Source organism: Danio rerio, chromosome 17 (assembly GCF_052040795.2).
Source record: "Danio rerio strain M-AB ecotype USA chromosome 17, GRCz13ab, whole genome shotgun sequence".
NCBI classification, from domain to species: Eukaryota; Metazoa; Chordata; class Actinopteri; order Cypriniformes; family Danionidae; genus Danio; species Danio rerio.
The window spans coordinates 11,634,053-11,651,210 of record NC_141037.1 but is presented as its reverse complement, the minus strand read 5'-3'; the positions used below and the strand labels follow the sequence as shown (position 1 = coordinate 11,651,210).

General features: G+C 38.0%; 1 protein-coding gene across 2 annotated transcripts in view; it reads right to left on the bottom strand.

Moving 5' to 3' along the window:
* The window catches only part of tyro3 (TYRO3 protein tyrosine kinase), a 57,132-nt gene extending 41,217 nt beyond the window's left edge, over positions 1–15,915 (bottom strand). Inside the window, exons 1-3 of one of the 2 annotated variants that reach the window (XM_087288591.1) lie at positions 15,587–15,915; positions 10,103–10,286; positions 1,328–1,428 (exon numbers count right to left, since the gene is read on the bottom strand). In XM_087288591.1, coding sequence (XP_087144717.1) covers positions 1,328–1,428; positions 10,103–10,286; positions 15,587–15,644 — 343 coding nt within the window. In that variant the 5' untranslated portion in view covers positions 15,645–15,915. The remainder of the gene's footprint in view (positions 1–1,327; positions 1,429–10,102; positions 10,287–15,586) is intronic. The other variant, NM_131432.2, reaches the window with a different exon arrangement.
* Positions 15,916–17,158: the final 1,243 nt, after the last annotated feature.

Sequence of the window (17,158 nt, the reverse complement as noted above, 5' to 3'; positions counted from 1 at the left end):
AGGGTGCACCTATTAATGGGGTGCGAGACATTGAAGCGTGCGCTCGTAATTATGATGGCGATTTTTATGCGTTCACTAGAGGGAATATGATTAACGTCAGCTCTACAGCTAACTATCAGGCACCTGTAGAGTTAATGCATTCCAATAAAATATGCACAAATGAAATGGACCAGCTGCTGTTTTAAAATGACTGATGGTGAATGAATAAAAGTCAAACCGGTGAGCATCAGACAAAAAAGTGCCCTTCTGAATCAAATAAGCAGAATGCTCTTCTGGATCTTTCACTTTGAAGACATCACTGACTATGTTTTAATGGACATCAGTTATTTGCCTTAATAAGACACTAATGTAATTAAGATGTTATGTGAAGTGCTTTTTGAATGTTGTGTCACCAGGCTATTCACGTTCACACTTTTCACATCCAATTTTGGGTGTTTCATTCTTAATTTTTCGACTTTACTGCAGTTCGTTTCAAGTTTCACTTTCAGTCATGAACATGTCAGTCACGCTCCCGTGACAAACTGGGGAAATAGATGCAAATATAAAGTAAGGACTGGTGGAAGAGAGTTGTTCTAATGGAAAGCCGAATGGAAAGGAAAAAAAACCCTCCGCATTTAATCATGTGTTAGTGTGTGTGTGTATATGTGCGCACGCGGCCCTTTACTGATAGCCGTGTGTGTGTGTAGATCTTGTCAAAAAATGCGGTGAAAAGTCCTACATGACGGTAACAGTTTGATTGCGGTGTTTATCTAAATACTGTCACTTATATATGTATGCTCCACTGGTCTTAATTACATTTCTGTTTAGTTCAGTTATTATGACTTTAGTCGAATTAAGGTAATCAAAAATCGCTGTTTACATGGTAGACTCTAATCAGAGGATTGTCTTAATCGTATTAAAGTATTGTTGCCCATGTAAACATACTCAATGTTTGACTCAACCACACCGTCAGGGCTTTGCGTTCTGGGCTTTGCGAAGCAGCATTTTCTGTTCGTACGTACATCAAAAGCAAGTATGCTATGGCTCATGCTTATTGACAGTGGAAGATGATTTACGGTTAGTTGTGTCAGAAATCCAACGACAGATGCATGTTGTCCTCACAGCAACAGGCTCAGCCATCACACTGAATCAGGTAAGGTATTTATGTTTCAATATACTTAATTCTACGCACTTTAAACGCAGCAAGTAATATGTTAATGATGTTTGCACATGCATTATAATTTTGTCTCGAGGGAGGGGTGCCTGGGAGTGCGCGAGTGAAGTTGGACAAACTTGGGGGGGGGCGTGTGTCCTAAAAGTTTGCAAAACCCTGGTTTAAGTGACATACCTGCTACTGTAATCCAAGCAGGCTCAGAGGAAATGATTGCGCCGTGATATTCAACTTCACACCAGTACTTTCCAGCGTCTTGTTGCTGCACAGATTTAACACTAAAAGCACAAAAATAAAGTCAGAATCAGATCGGACACTCTTTAAAGGGTTCAATTAACCATAAAACCAAACAACGTGTCATTTAAGCCTAGTTCACACTACAGGATTTTAAACATCAGCAGATCGCTGTGCTGTTCACACTACATGACTTGACTTTGTGTCTTTTAATCTCTGAGGTGTTCACACTACGCAACACTCCGTGAACGATCCACAAGAGGGGGGTCACACACTACATGATCTGACAACAACTCATTCCCCATCAGCTCATTCAAGCTACCAAACCACAGCCAATTAAATTTTGAGGGAGGAGTCGTCAGAAAAAGCTGAACACTATTGGCTGCTTGTGTGCTGATGACATCACTGACAGCGTTTCAAGCTTTGGAGAAAGCATTTAAAAACATCGTCAAATCAGCTGATTCATCAGCGGATTAATCACTCATCTGCAAGGTTCCAGTGGATAGATACACAGAGAGTTTTTAATTTTTGTAATTTTATAACTCTTTGAAATAAAACTAACATATTTATAACACCCTGCCGTTTTCTAACTATCAGTGTATTTCTTTCTGACATTGTTATTTTTTTTATTACAAAACAGTAAAGAACTGAGCATTTCTGCCTTAAATTACCATATTGGTTAAAATGACTGCATGCATGTCTGATACTTTTCGCTGTGACTTTAAATGTGTGTGCATTTTCTTGCCTGGCTACTTCCTGCTAACATAAACAAAACTTTCTGATGGCAAAAACATCAATTTACTTCAGATATCTTTCAAAACAGCATATTCTGCGCTGTTAAATAGCTCCTGTTTGAAAGTGAAAATGAAAGCCAAGACCTTTAAGTGTTTTAGTATCTTAACTACATATTTATAGGCTGTATTACCAAAACATATTATATTTTTAGGGTAATAGTGTCATTAAATATGATGCCAAACATTCAAAGCTTAATTTTAATATCTCAATAACAGCTCTGAATGTAAATATGTTGTGACAGTATGGCGTTTTATATGAGAACGGTCAGAATGAGCAGTATGGTAATTCTAATAGTTACAGAATTCTAGCTCCACTGTTAATATAGCCTACTCTCATATCTGTGCTAACGCAGAATGAAGCGAGTGCGTTGATGCCCATTCTGACCAATCACAGATGTTTCTGCTGAGCTCCTGAACACACAGGCATTCAGCTCATGCTGATATGCTCTCTCATTGGCTGCAGCTCATTACTACATCCGACCACACGTGGGGTTGAGTCGGCCGACTGCTCTGGAATATTTAGCATGCTGAATGTTGGATTTCCGTCTGCGAGGTGTCGGCGACGCGTCAGCGAGCCTCGTTGATGCGTTGTTCAGTAGTTCACACATAAATAGCGGCGAGCGCCGTGCACCCGCAGATTTCTTCCCGATCACAGCCCGATCTGTCGGCGAGCTCGTTAACTTCCAAATCGGGCTCAAATCAGGCTTAAAATCCTCTAGTGTGAACTAGGCATTACAAACCCTCCAACCCAAATAAGACTTACCAACCAAAAGTGCCTCAAGCAAAAAATCACACACAGTACATTATTTATATAAAACATTTGCACCATTGCTATTTCTTGCACATTACCATGAAGCTAGTATTAAAGGGCACCATAGTTTAGCCCTTTTTTATGATTTAATATTAATATTATGGTTCTTCTGAGTGTGCCAGTTTAGGTTCAGTTCAACACACAGTTCAGATGTTTTTATTATAATGTGTTCAAAAGTGTCATGTTGGGGGCGCTTACACAGTTTGCTGTTTTAGGGGCGTGCTGCTTCACAGTTTCAGCTTCCCGCCCAATGTAACAAGGGGGCGGAGCCAAGAGCTCCCACGCTCTGTGTTTGCAACAGACCATAGATATATACACTAGATATCCCATAGGGACCCTGAGCATGCGTCAATAGCGCCGCCACATTGGTACAGTGCTCCTAGGACAAATGTCATTCAACCGCAATAGTCAAGACAGTGTTATTACGTGAAGATGCAGGACTTAGCGCTGTCTACGGGTGTAGTAACGAGCAAACAAAGAAAACAAAGCACAAAGGCAGAACATTTCATAGGTAATATTAAGTTTTTTTCTGTTTTTGTATGTTCTGAACTTTTGTGCTAATCAGGTAACGTTATTAATGATAACAGTCACTTACTGCATTCGGCAAAGCAGCTCCAACTCGCACTAAACACTCGGCTTATGCTAGTTTTGTTGAATAAAATCAGCAAACAATGCAAAAGAAATATGACAACGAGATGCTGCGCTGCCAGAAACTTTATTATTGTCTGCTATGAACGAGTCGTTCATAACGGGGATTCATTCACAAACGAATCACTCCCTCCGTCAGTATGAGAAGTGAAAGCAGGAGAGGAGGTGTGTTTCTGGACATGATTAGATCAAATTTAACAGGGAGGGTGAATAGTACATTTCTGTACACAAAAACACAAGCTTTGTCAGGAATGGCCGTGCGGTCACTGATCCATCAATGTAGAAAAGTGATGTAAAATTATAATTTTCGTAATTAGAAAAAAAAAATTACATACTAACATCCAGGAAAACTCCCGATCATAGATATATGTGTATATGTGTATATCTCTGGCTTTGGATGGCCACAGTCCTCCACTGTACCTTGGTCCCGCATTCATTTCAAAGGAGCGCTACCCTGTAGCAAGATGGTGGCGCTATTGACGCATTCCGTTTAATAGACAACAATAGGCCAGGCGACATCTAATGTATATATCTATGGCAACAGACAGGCTGACAGACAGAGAGAGAGAAGCTAAGCTAGGATGAGCATTCAGCCGTACATGTTCGACCTGGACACAGACCAAGCAGAGAGTCCAAAATTATTTGTGTCTTTTTATAGTCTCGGTATACAAGTGGCAAGCTTGAACACCGAGACCAATAACCACACACACTGAATCAACTTTGACTGAGGCACCAAATGCGCCGCGACACGGCACACCAGACACTCAGTGACGCAGAAACATGAAGTGACCCGGAATCGTCGCGCCACGCATTCCAGATCTCCAAACACAGGCCTTCACCAGGGCAAACACAACAGCGCCGAGTGCACCCCGACAGAAAACCACGCCCAGAACTTCGAAATAAACGGCGCCATGCAAAAGGTACAAGCAATAATTCCGATTACAGCGATAATGTGGAGAATATTTTGATCTTGTGTTGAGCCCAATGAGCTTTTCATTTAAAAAAAAGAGCAAGGGTGTTCCTTTAGTGATATCGCTTTGACTCACATGCTGAAAATGGCGGATGTGCAACAAGAAACTGAGGATATGATCGTGGCGCGAGGCTGTCAATCAATATTGGTGGGCGGGGGGACCGCTCTCCTGCGTAAAGTTGCGGTCGGTCTGAAAACCGCTCCAATTGGTCCCACTGGTTTTATATTGTTAAATTAAAAAAAAAGGACTATGTGTGTTTATATCACCCCAATATGACGGTCTATACACTATACTTACACACCTGTTTGTCCAAACAGCTTGAAAAGTAGATTTTTCACCATAGGTGCCCTTTAAAACGGCCTGTACTGTGTTTACTGCTTCATAAAAATAAATGTGATTTGACTTGACATAGATTAGAAAATGACACAACTTTGTCTACTAGTAACTATGGAAGAATGCCACATCCATCTGAACTATTTACAACCAAACAAGAGGCAGTGAGTCTATAAGTGCTGAGATTTATGTAGACAAAGGTCAGTTGCGCAAACTGCAGCATGAGTTGCATTTACATAAAGGAAACGAATGACGTGTACTTTTGTTTACAGCTGTGACAAAGGGAAACAAGGCATTTATATGGCAGATTATGCTGGCAGGATTGCATTCAGCAAGGAAACGTGACGTCTATAATTCCCTTTTTGCCATTTATTATCCTCTTTTAGCCTAATCTTAGAGCAGGCAACACTTTTCAAAAGCAAGTTTCCTTCCAAAGTGTGTTTAGTCTAGGAGCGGCCTAAACAAGCATCTAGGAAACTAGACACGTGTAAGAGATTTTCAGCCCTGACAGCGTTCAGTAAAGCAAGCTCATGTTACTAATGTACATCTGCATTATACTCTTGTCTTCCATCCACATTTCAGTCATGTACTGCAAATATCTGATTATTAAGATGCTCGACAGAAAGTTTAAAATGGCTGACATAGAATAAAACATATTTTCATTTATATGGCCTAATTTTATTTGTTTTATTTTGGGACAGATCTTAAAGAGATTGTTCTGTATACTGAGAAAATATTATATACTATATCTTATATGCTAATGAAGGACAAATGGGACATTCCAATTAAAGGAGGAATCCTCCCAGGCCCTGTTTACACTAATACGTTTTAGCTTTAAAATGGCGTTTTAGAATGAAAATGATCCGCTTCCACACTGGAGTTTCACACAGTGTTTCTGAACAACTCCCTGTCCAGACAACACCGCTGAAAACGCACTTCACGTGACCACACACACTCTGGCATGCGCTGCAGCGATGAGAGCATGATGAGAGCAGCGCACCTCGGAATGTTCACCAAGGATCTACCGCTGGATCTAATCTCACTATATTTGTTAAGCGTGATATTTAATTCATCTTGTTGTCTATATTTAACGACATATTCCTTAACTTTGGTCTTTTGAATATTACTTGTTCTGAGGTAACATGCTTTGGCTGAGCACAAAGATAAGTTAATAATTCATTTAACCGTGGCCACTGATTCTGCACATTTGAATGATTGATTGCATTTATTTCCTATAATGTATAAACGTAATGTATGTTATACTTTTATAATGGCCATTATTGATTATTAAAACTGATATTCAGCAAAAGAGATGGTATGTTTTGTATTTTTCACTGAAAATGAAAGAAGGCAGTGATGTTATAGGCTCCGTTTTGTTAAAAATATGCATACAGTGAAGATGACGATCATATAAATATGCAGCTACACAACACTTCAACATTTTTGGTGTCTGTTAAGCTGTTAATATCAAAATGGAAATAGGCAATTCCTTATATCATGTCTTCATTTTATTGTTAAAAAAAGTGAAACAACATAGCCAGGATGATGTGAATGAGGTTATAAAGTACACTGCTCCCTTTGAAGATTTACCCGACGTGTCCTCGGGAGTTTGTTTTCCATATCAAACTTGCGAAGTCTGAACTTACAAGGAGAGGGTGCAAGACTGAACTTAGTGTAGGCTACTTAATATTGAGGAAAAAGCCCCCAATCAGATATACGAATGTCTGCAGCCCCTCCTCCGTTTTCAGATGTCTCTGTTTTCCCCCATCCACACTTAAGGCTGATTTTTACTTCTGCATCAAACGCCGGCGTATGCTACGGCGTTGACGCATAGCCCTTCGCCGTGGCTGTCGGCGTTGCTGACGTGCACCTCTCAAAAATTGTAACTACATGTCGCAACAACGCGTAGCGCAAGCTCTGTGATTGATCGGCTTGGTAGCGCTGATGAGTCTGGGCGAGACCGAGAGCCGCGCGAGCTGGACGCGAGCCCAATGTAGCGATTGTTTACAAGTGTGGAGTCCCGTGAAGGAGCTCCTGATGGAAAGTTTTGCTTTGTGTTTACCTCATAGTTAAAGTTGCTGCACGTCCGCCGGTTCCTGCCTCAAAATGAGCGAGTTTGAGCCACTTGTACATTCCGGAAGTGTTCAGGAAAAGCAAAAAAGCAGAGAAGAAACTCGACACAGAGAAACATTTACACCTCACTGCCAACTAGCGTTTCAGAAGTGTTAATTCAGACCAACAGAGACAGCGTGCAGAAGTATAAATGCACAGCCACGCTCGTTGCATGCGCCGTGGGTTGCGCCGGTCACTTGATGCAGAAGTATAAACCAGGCTTTACACGGAGCAGCAGTGTTTTAGAATGAAAACAGCCTCTCCAGCATTTTCAAAACGCTACATTTTCGCCGCTCGAAACTCCATCGTAGTGTGGATGGATGCCATAAACGTAGCAAAGCTTATGCGCTTTAAAATCAAAACGTATTAGTGTAAACGGGGCCGCAGTGTGGCACAGCTCCTCACAGCTCCAATACACATCTCTGCCATTTGCTTACAGTAACCATGTGCTTTAAAAGGTGAGTAAATGATGACGGAATTTTCAGTTTTGGGTGAACTATCCCATTAAACCACAGTTTTAAAAGTGGACTGAACTACATTAGCACTTAAACATTTGGGGGATTAAAATCTAGTCTCGTTTGCTCAGCAATAATGCATTTATTTGTTTACAAAAATTTTATAAGAATATAGTGAAATTATATTTCAGTTGGCGTTTCTGTGTGGAGTTTGCATGTTCTCCACACACTTGCGTGGGTTTCCTCCTGGTGCTCCGGTTTCACCCACAGTCCAAAGACATGGGGTACAGGTGAATTGGGTAGGCTAAATTGTCTGTAGTGTATGAGTGTGAATGAGGGTGTATGGATGTTTTCCAGAGATGGGTTGTGGATAAAGGGGCATCCGCTGCGTAAAACATGCTGGATATGTTGTCGGCTCATTCCGCTGTGGTGACCCCGGATTAGTTAAGTGCTTAGCCGAAAAGAAAATGAATAAATTAATAATATAATGTAATGCAAAGCTGAACTTTTACTCCGGAATTCAGTATTATGTTATCACTCAGAAATAAGCCTGGAATGCTAATTTTGGTGACCAAGAAAAAGTTGTTATTGTTTTCATTGTTGAAAACAGACCCTGCTATTTGATATTTTTGTGAAACCATGATATTTTCTTCAGGATGCTTGAATAACCTAATTATATAGAACCTTTTATTATTTTGTAAAACTATAGATTGCTGTCGTTTTTGATCAATTTAATCTGTGCTAGCTTTATAAAAGTATCAAATTATAATTAACATACAAAACAGTACAATTATTACAGTATATAACAGTGTATAAGTGAAAAGAAAAAGAAATTACTGACAGCTTCCTAAATAATCTTTCTTTAGCAAAGAAAGACTTAAAAAAGGTCCTTGAACATGATCATATGATGTTGTAGTTGCTGTTGTATCTAACAAGAAAAGCACAAACAACTGTTCTGCTGTTCTATCTCTGCGTCTGCGCCCACACTGTAATAATAATAAAAATAGAGACACTGAGGCACAATCTCAAGGCCATAGTCTCATGACAACTGGACAGACCGTTTTGGGCAAAAATACAAAAGATAAAGTTTTTTTTTGCTTAGCTAGGTCAAAAAAGTCTCTATTGTATTCTGTCTTATTGGCTGCCCAGTGTAAATTGCCTGAAAAACCTACAGTAGTAACAGTTCTGCCTGCCTTGCAACTTTAATAAAGAAGTACTGTCAAATCTGAGAATTGAAATGTCCTATAACAACATAATCGGATCTGTTTTCACATCCTCTTCATACTGCCAGGTGTCCCCAAATACAGTTTCAACTCAGTTATGCCTGTTAATGTTAGTTTTAGCTGTGCGAAATGTTGTCATGGAACTTACTGCAATAAGTGATACTACTAAGATTACAAAAGCTGTTTATTCTTAAATAAGACCTATTATGCCCCTTATTAGAGTGTGAATGTAATGTTAAGCTCAAAATACCCCACAAATAATATATTTATAACTCTTTGAAACTGACAATTTTAAGGTTTGATCTAAATTGTGTAATTTTGGTGACTGTCGCTTTAAATTCAAATGAGATTGTGCTCTTTTCAAAAGGAGGCGGAGCTAAAAATGCCTATGCGTCAGTAAAACAGGACAAGCGTTACCTCTGTGAAAAACTGAAAATGTCAAAAGGTGGCTCGGAAAAAGGTAGTCTATGGAATGCAGTGTTCATTTGTGCATCCTAAAACTCGACACTTAAAATGCCTCTAGTCGCTGACATTATCTTTAGCAGATAGAGCAACATACCCCTATATATATTCCTTTAAAGCACCAAATATGTCCCAGGAGCTATGTTTTTTGGCAGTTTTTGTTTTCGTCAATCCACCAGAGGCCGCTGTGTATGCTTTTACAGATCTCAAATTTCTCTCACCAGTGCCATTTGCGGCTGCTGTTCTCACGTAAATCCACCAGAGGCCGCTGTGGACTGACTCACTGACTTAATGAATGACTGACTGACTGACAGATCGACTTACCCTCCTCCTTCCCTAAACCCAACCAATAGTGTTTTCAAAAGCACCAATTGACTTGCCCACCCACTTCTCAAAACCCAACTGACAGTGTTTTAAAAAGCAAAGCAATCCAAAAAAAAGAAAAGCCCTCGCTTTATTTTTATCACGTTTTCAGATTTTACCACATTTTCACCCTGTTGTTTATTTGTTATTTTATTTTTTAGCTTTTGATTTTGTCCTAACCGCTAAGACCATTTTTCACCGGACTCGAACCCTATTGTAGTGGTTAACTCATATCAGCATCTAAAGTCCACCAACGTACAGAGCTAGCTAACTGGACAAACCAGTAGCAGTGGGAAAGCCATCCATATGGAGGTAAATTCACGCTAAAGTTAAGTCAAGTCATCTTTAATTCTATATCACTTTTACAATGTAAATTGTGTCAAAGCAGCTATACATGAATGTAGAAAAAAGGATTAAAAAGTCATTACAATTATTTGGATAGTTTTACCCTGTCAGATAGGAAGCAGAGTGGTGGTAGAATGCTGTTGTAGTTCAATAAAAAAAACTGATTCACCAACATCCTGAACAACATTTAAAGCATCCTACCTGTGAAAGGTTTCCCAGTGATATGGATCCAGTGTGATGTACATCTGATCAGTGCTGAAGAGCTTCTCTCCATCCTTCATCCAGATAATCTCTGGTTCACTCAAACCCTCAAAGGCACAGCCCAGCCGGACCATGTTACCCTGAGTCACCGTTTGGTTGGAAGGGTTTTTGGTGAAGCGTACCCCTGGAAGATAAAAAAATTGACATCCTTCTAATGCAAGAGAACACAAATATTATAAAAGACAAATCAACTTTACATAATGAGATCAATTTACATGGGCAATGACATGGCAGCAACTAGATATGCATTCAAGTATGTAGACGTCAACAAGACAATCTGCTGAAGTTCAAAACAAGCATCAGGACGTGGAAAAATTTAAGACTTAAAGGCATAGTTCACCCAAAAATGAAAATGTGCTCACTATTTACCCTCCCTCAAGTGGTTCCAAAACTTTGACATCCATAGTAGGAAAAACAAATACTATGAAAGTCAATTGTTACAACTTTCAGCTTTCTTCAAAGTGTCTTCTTTTGTGTTCAACAGAAGAAGGAAAGAAAAAAAATGGATCAAGTGAAGGGAGAGTAAATGATCAAAACTTTTCATTTTGGTTGAACTGTCCATTTTAATGACTACGAAAGTGGCATGGATGTTGGTGCAAGGTGATCTTGTATGAGTACTTCTGAAACTGCTGATCTACTGGGGTTTTCACCCATAACCACCTCTAGCTTTACAAAGAAAAGTCTTGATGTCACAGATCAGAGACGAAAGGCCAGGGGCCTTGTGTACAAAGACTTGCGTTGAATTAATACTAAAACATTGCGTACGGACAAAGCTGTAAATGTGCATACGCAGTAAAAAAGTCAGATGTATGAACTTAAACACTGTGCGTGAAATCCGACGCATATTCTGTTTGTACATCCGAATTAACGTGAAACTGAGTGCAAGTGCATGAGCGCAAGACCCCTCCCTGCCTCCTCCCCCCTACAAATATGGTAATGACTCTACTTTGGCAAAACCAAACAAAAAAAGCAATGGCGAAAGCAAGCATGAAGAGAAACTTCACAGAATGTGAATTGAAGGTGCTCCTATCGGAGGTAGACCAGAGAAAAACGTTGTTATTTGCAAGTTTGTCCTCCGGAATTAATAACAGAGTGGGAGAGTTTAGCTGACGCGGTTAACGCAGTGGGGTCTGAACATCGTCCTGTGAACGAATTAAAAAAGAAATGGTCCAATGTAAAGGTGCAGGTTAAGAGGAGAACAGCAGCGCACCGTCAAAGTGTGGACCGAACTGGCAGGGGAACAGGGGATGCTGAACTAACACCCTTTGAGAAAAGAGTTGCCTCAATTGTGGGTGACACTTTACTGTCTGGAATAGTATCCGTGTCTGTGGGAGACACAGATGTATTAGAGGAACACTTTGTTAGGACGGTACAGCAGCACCCTACTGCTCTTATCCAGGCAGAGCCACCGGCATTTCAGCTGCCCAATCGCCCGCTCTACAACTGACTATAACTGACTATACAACTGTGTGAGTAGGGGCATTATTGTTTCTGCACTCTTGGTCAGTTTGTGGGTTGTTAAGTGGGGTTAACAGCCATGTCTTTAAAAAATAACTGCAGTCTCCTGATATGCAATTTAATAATTACGCTCAATAAAATAAAATATAATAAACTTAGCTGGAATAATATCTTTAAATACATCACTCACCAAGAAGCCACCCATCACGCACCCTGCCACCTTAGTGCCTCATCCCAACCATGCTGTTTGTAAGGATAAATGAATCATGGGTTGACCCAGGCCACCTTGCCACAATATTTGTTAAGCGCATCGGAGCATCACATATTATTTGCACATTTATTGAATGGAATTGTTTCCGATTCACGTATGCAAATTCGTCTTCAGATGGCACCTTTATGGCAATGTGCATGTAGTCGATCGCTCCGATTACATTGGGAAAACCGGCGATCGCTGCAAATTGCACTTTAATATTTGACTGGTCAACTGCATAGTATGGAAACCTCATATACCTGCTAGACATGATGATCCTGTTCCAAACAGCTGGCATTGCACGGCTCAAAGACGACTGGCTTAACTCTGAGTAGTCTGCCAGTTCCCTTTAAAAAGAACCAGTTGCCAGGATACTTTGTTGGTGCGGTACTTTGTAGTGTGCACTTTAACATAATTGCCTCTAGGAGTTGCCAATGAAAAAAAAAAACAAACAAACACAAGAAACACACGTACGCCAGACATGAAGTTGGCGCAGAATAACGCACACTCACGTTAATTTTATCGTTAGTAAATTCAAATGTGAGCGTAAAATCTGGCGTTCGCAAAGTTTTAATATATGAGGCCCCAGATGATTTGAAGAAACATCAGTAACTGTAACTCAGTTACAAACAGGTTCTGTAGAGAGCATTTCTGAACACAAAATGCATCAATACTTTAAGCTATCTATCTATCTATCTATCTATCTATCTATCTATCTATCTATCTATCTATCTATCTATCTATCTATCTATCTATCTATCTATCTATCTATCATCCATTAAGACCATGCATCAAATGTTTTATGAAATATTCACACACTACACAGGCTCACTCAGAAAATGTGCCCAGGACTACTTTTCTGTGAACAGAAAAATATGTGCCATGGGGTGCATAATGGTTGCATTCTGTGTGTAAAACACACACTATGAGGCTTTTCTGACATGATTGGTTTGCTCAGTAGCTCACTGTGTACGGTGCCAGATGAGGGAGGCAGAGCGGAGTGGCCCATGATTCTAGACTGATGATGGTTCCAGAAACCAGGTAAGACAAAACCCAAAAAAGAGCAGTGAGATACCATTGTAAAAGCATGCAGACATGGATTCATGTCAAGTGAGGTGCACCTGTGTGCCTGGGGACTCCAGTTTCAATGCTAATGGCTAAAATAGATTTATTTGAGAGAGTAACTGTGCTTTATGTGCTTTAGGAATGTTGAAAAACAGCGTAGATTCATTCAGCTCTCTGTCTGGTTCCATCAGATCCTTCCGAGTTGCACCCAGCTCTGTGAGTTTATCAACTCCTCCAGAAGCAGTGCATGGATGACAGACGCTTTCAGCAGTACTTTCAACTAAGCCGGTCCCAGTTTGGGGAGCTCTTGTTGTCCTATGTCGGCATGCAGGATTTCCCCTCAGGACACAAACGACCGGTGCTACGTCATAGTCATGCCACTACTAGTGCAAACTCCTGAGTGGTTAATGCAGTGCGAATGTCAGCCAAAGTTCAGATTTTTCAACTCGAGATATTCACACGAATCACACATTAAGCGTATCAAACGCCCGAAATGCTCAATTTGCACTGAGAAATGAGAATGAGAAAGCGTGCCCCAGTAACTTATTTGAGGTTGTCAAAAATGTACACGGCACCCTCTAGTGGATTTGTAAAAAAAACAGAAACGGCAAGAAAACGTAGTCCAGGGTACATATTTCTTAGTTCTCAAAAATGTATCCCTGGGCACATATTTACAATAAGCCTGGGTTGAAAATACCGCAATGTGCATATTGTGATATACATATTGCAATGGTTTGCAACAAATGGTCATTTAATACAAAGGTATAGTGTGACTGCTACTAGCACACCCTCTAAAAGACGTTTCAGCATAACAGGCAATGCAGTTACATGTACACAAATCTCTGAAATCGGACATGCTGGTTTTTCTTGTTCAAAAATGTGTAACGATTTTAGTATTAATGATGAATTACTGTATGACCAAGAAATTAAGCCATGTAACAAAGCAATGAGAAGTAACTTGACCCTGTTTCAATTGTTTTATGCTTTCCGGATTGTTCTTGATGATTTGTAGGTTGATATAACTATACCAGTGGAGTAAAGCGATGCTGATAATTATTTTTGTTTGTTTGTTTACATTGTAAAAATGCCATGTTCATTTTATGCAACAACAAACATGGCAGTTCACTTTTAGTAGAGATATTTAATTTTCCCTGAAATTATAGGAAAAATATGTTTGTTATAACATTATTTCAAAATATAATATCACAAATATATTATTGCAATAATTAGAATTCTAATTTTTCTCAAATCTAAATTTGCAGAAAATAATAATAATAATAATAATAATAACAAATAATAACATAGGTGTGTCCAAACTCTAAATGTTAAGTCAGTTCTAACAAATCTTAATAAAACAGTTAAATATGCGCAGAATTGAACTATGAGTCTATTTTTCCCCCTCAACAAGCTTTTGTGTTCCTTTCTAAGAAGTCTATTGTGCCGGGACCATTTCTGGCATCTCTGTTCGTGTGCACGTTCTGATTGTTGACAGTAGACGTCATGCATGCTGCAGATGCCTGAAAGATCTCTACTGTGACAACACAACACAGCTGGACAAAACATCTGCATCAAACATCACACTCGTTTAGCAGGAAACAGGCAAATGAGGAAACGACAGTGTCCTGTTTAGGATGTAACTACAATCAATAAATTTACAATCTGTCTGTCTGTCTGTCTGTCTATCTTTGTAAATAATATCTATCTATCTATCTATCTATCTATCTATCTATCTATCTATCTATCTATCTATATATATATATATATATATATATATATATATATATATATATATATATATATATACATATATATATATATATATATATATATATATATATATATATATATATATATATATATTTAAATATCTATCTATCTATGTAAATATCTATCTATCTAAGTTACAATCTGTTTGTCTGTCTGTCTGTCTATCTTTGTAAATAATATCTATCTATCTATCTATCTATCTATCTATCTATCTATCTATCTATCTATCTATATATATATATATATATATATACATATATATATATATATATATATATATATATATATATATTTAAATATATATCTATCTATGTAAATATCTATCTATCTATCTATCTATCTATCTATCTATCTACCTATCTACCTATCTACCTATCTATCTATCTATCTATCTATCTATCTATCTATCTATCACAACTGCTCTTTTGGCAGAGTTAATAATACAAATCAAACACAAAGTTTGATCAAGTAATTATGCTTAGCAAAATAAAATTTAAGTAAACAAAAAAGTCTTCATTATTAATAAACTACTTGATAGTACTTAACAATAGTATTTATTGCTTTAAATACCTTCACAGTTTACAAACCAGTGTAATTCTAATATAACCTACAACAACTTTGACCACAATAACAAAAACACGTTTAACTGCTTTAAGCTCCAGTCGTTTGGGCAATTTAATGGGAAAAACAGGAACAATTATGGAAAATGTATATAAATAGGATAATATAATAATTTGTTAGTTAATAGATTATAATCCCATGTTAATAAAACGTGTATTTACACCATATTTTACACCAACACCGAAGTTTACCTCGAAACATCTAATCCACGTCAACACGTTAGCTCTGATCAGTAAACACGGATTATGATCAAACAAACTTACCATGAATTCCCTCATTGAAGTGCAGTAAAAAGAGCAGGATACAAAGAGAAACCTCCATTATAACATCTTCTGTTACAGAGTTTAGCTGTCTCCTTCACATCAGGAAAGTTTGAACGGCTGTGATTAATGAATTAAACCGGTTGTTCGTAAATCACATTGGATTCACACACTTCACTGAAGCTTCAACTTCGACATCATCCTCTTGCTTTTAACTCACTCTGTTCCCGCAGTTAAATGAGTAAAATTAGCGTTCGGTGCATTGTTTTGATATATCCTCTGAGACTTGGTGGGAACGGGTCGATCACCGTTCAAGTCAAGTAGCTCGGTTTAGAAAAACACAGTGGGACACCTATGAGTTGCGAATACTCGCCCCCTGGAGGTCACGTGATGCAACAGCATGGGGCTGCAAATCTTTTTATGGAACAACATCAATGACAAATGTATTGAAATAAAATGTCGAATAGCACAGTATTAACACATTTAATTTACGAGTGCTTGTATTTTAATGACTTGAATACGAAATCTGGATGTTGAATATGTATGTGAGTATTGGATTTAAGAATGAAAATGTGTTTTGAATTGAAATATTCACAGCTTAAATAAACAGCTATGTTAAATTTCAGGACTTAATTACAAACCCTGGCAATTCAAGTCATTAAAATGCAAGCACTTAATTCAATGTATTATTTTTTCCAGTTAGTTCTATTCAACCAGCCTTTTATTTAAATCCCTTTGGCATTGATTTTGTTCCACCTACTCAAACTGAATATATTCAATTGCATATAAGATAAAAAAAAATCTAATTTAGTTTTTATTTATCATTATTATTCAGTGTGTTTTTTATTGTTTAAATAAATAATTACAGTTAAAAACAAAACTTTTACATTTCTAATAAATAATCTAAATAAAACTTTAAATGTGGAGGCTTTGCACATGTGCTGTGTTACTTTGATGTATGAGGGAGTGAATGAATGCATGACGTGTGCTCATTTTGTTATTGTAAGCCTTTTATACTATACAGTATCCTAAAATAGAATTAAAATAAGATATCTATTAAAAATATCTATTAAATAGATACATCAATGAAACCAATAAATCATTTTAATAGTACTTTAAAATATAAATAATAATAATAAAAGTAATTGCATATAATTGTGGGTTGGATTTCAAAAGCAGAGGGCATATATTGTCAAGCATATTAACTAACAAATCAGTTTGTTTAGCCCGAAATGAAATAACTGTCAAGTATAGGTTTATATAAATGTTATATAAAATATTACAAATTGTAATAATAGCAGCAAAAGAACAACAACATGTTAGCTAACAAAGCAGTTTGTTTTGCCTGAAACTAAATAAGTGTCAAGTATTATTTTGTATAAATATTATGTAAAATATTACAAATTATAATAATATCAGAGACAAAAGCATATTACAGTTTTTCTCAGTGGCTTTGGTGCATTTCTCACAACACTATTTACATTTGCACAACAGTTAATGCATTTCTCAAAACAGTTAGTGCACATCATAGTAGCAGTTTCTCATTCCTTCCAACAAATTGCAGATGCTTTTGAT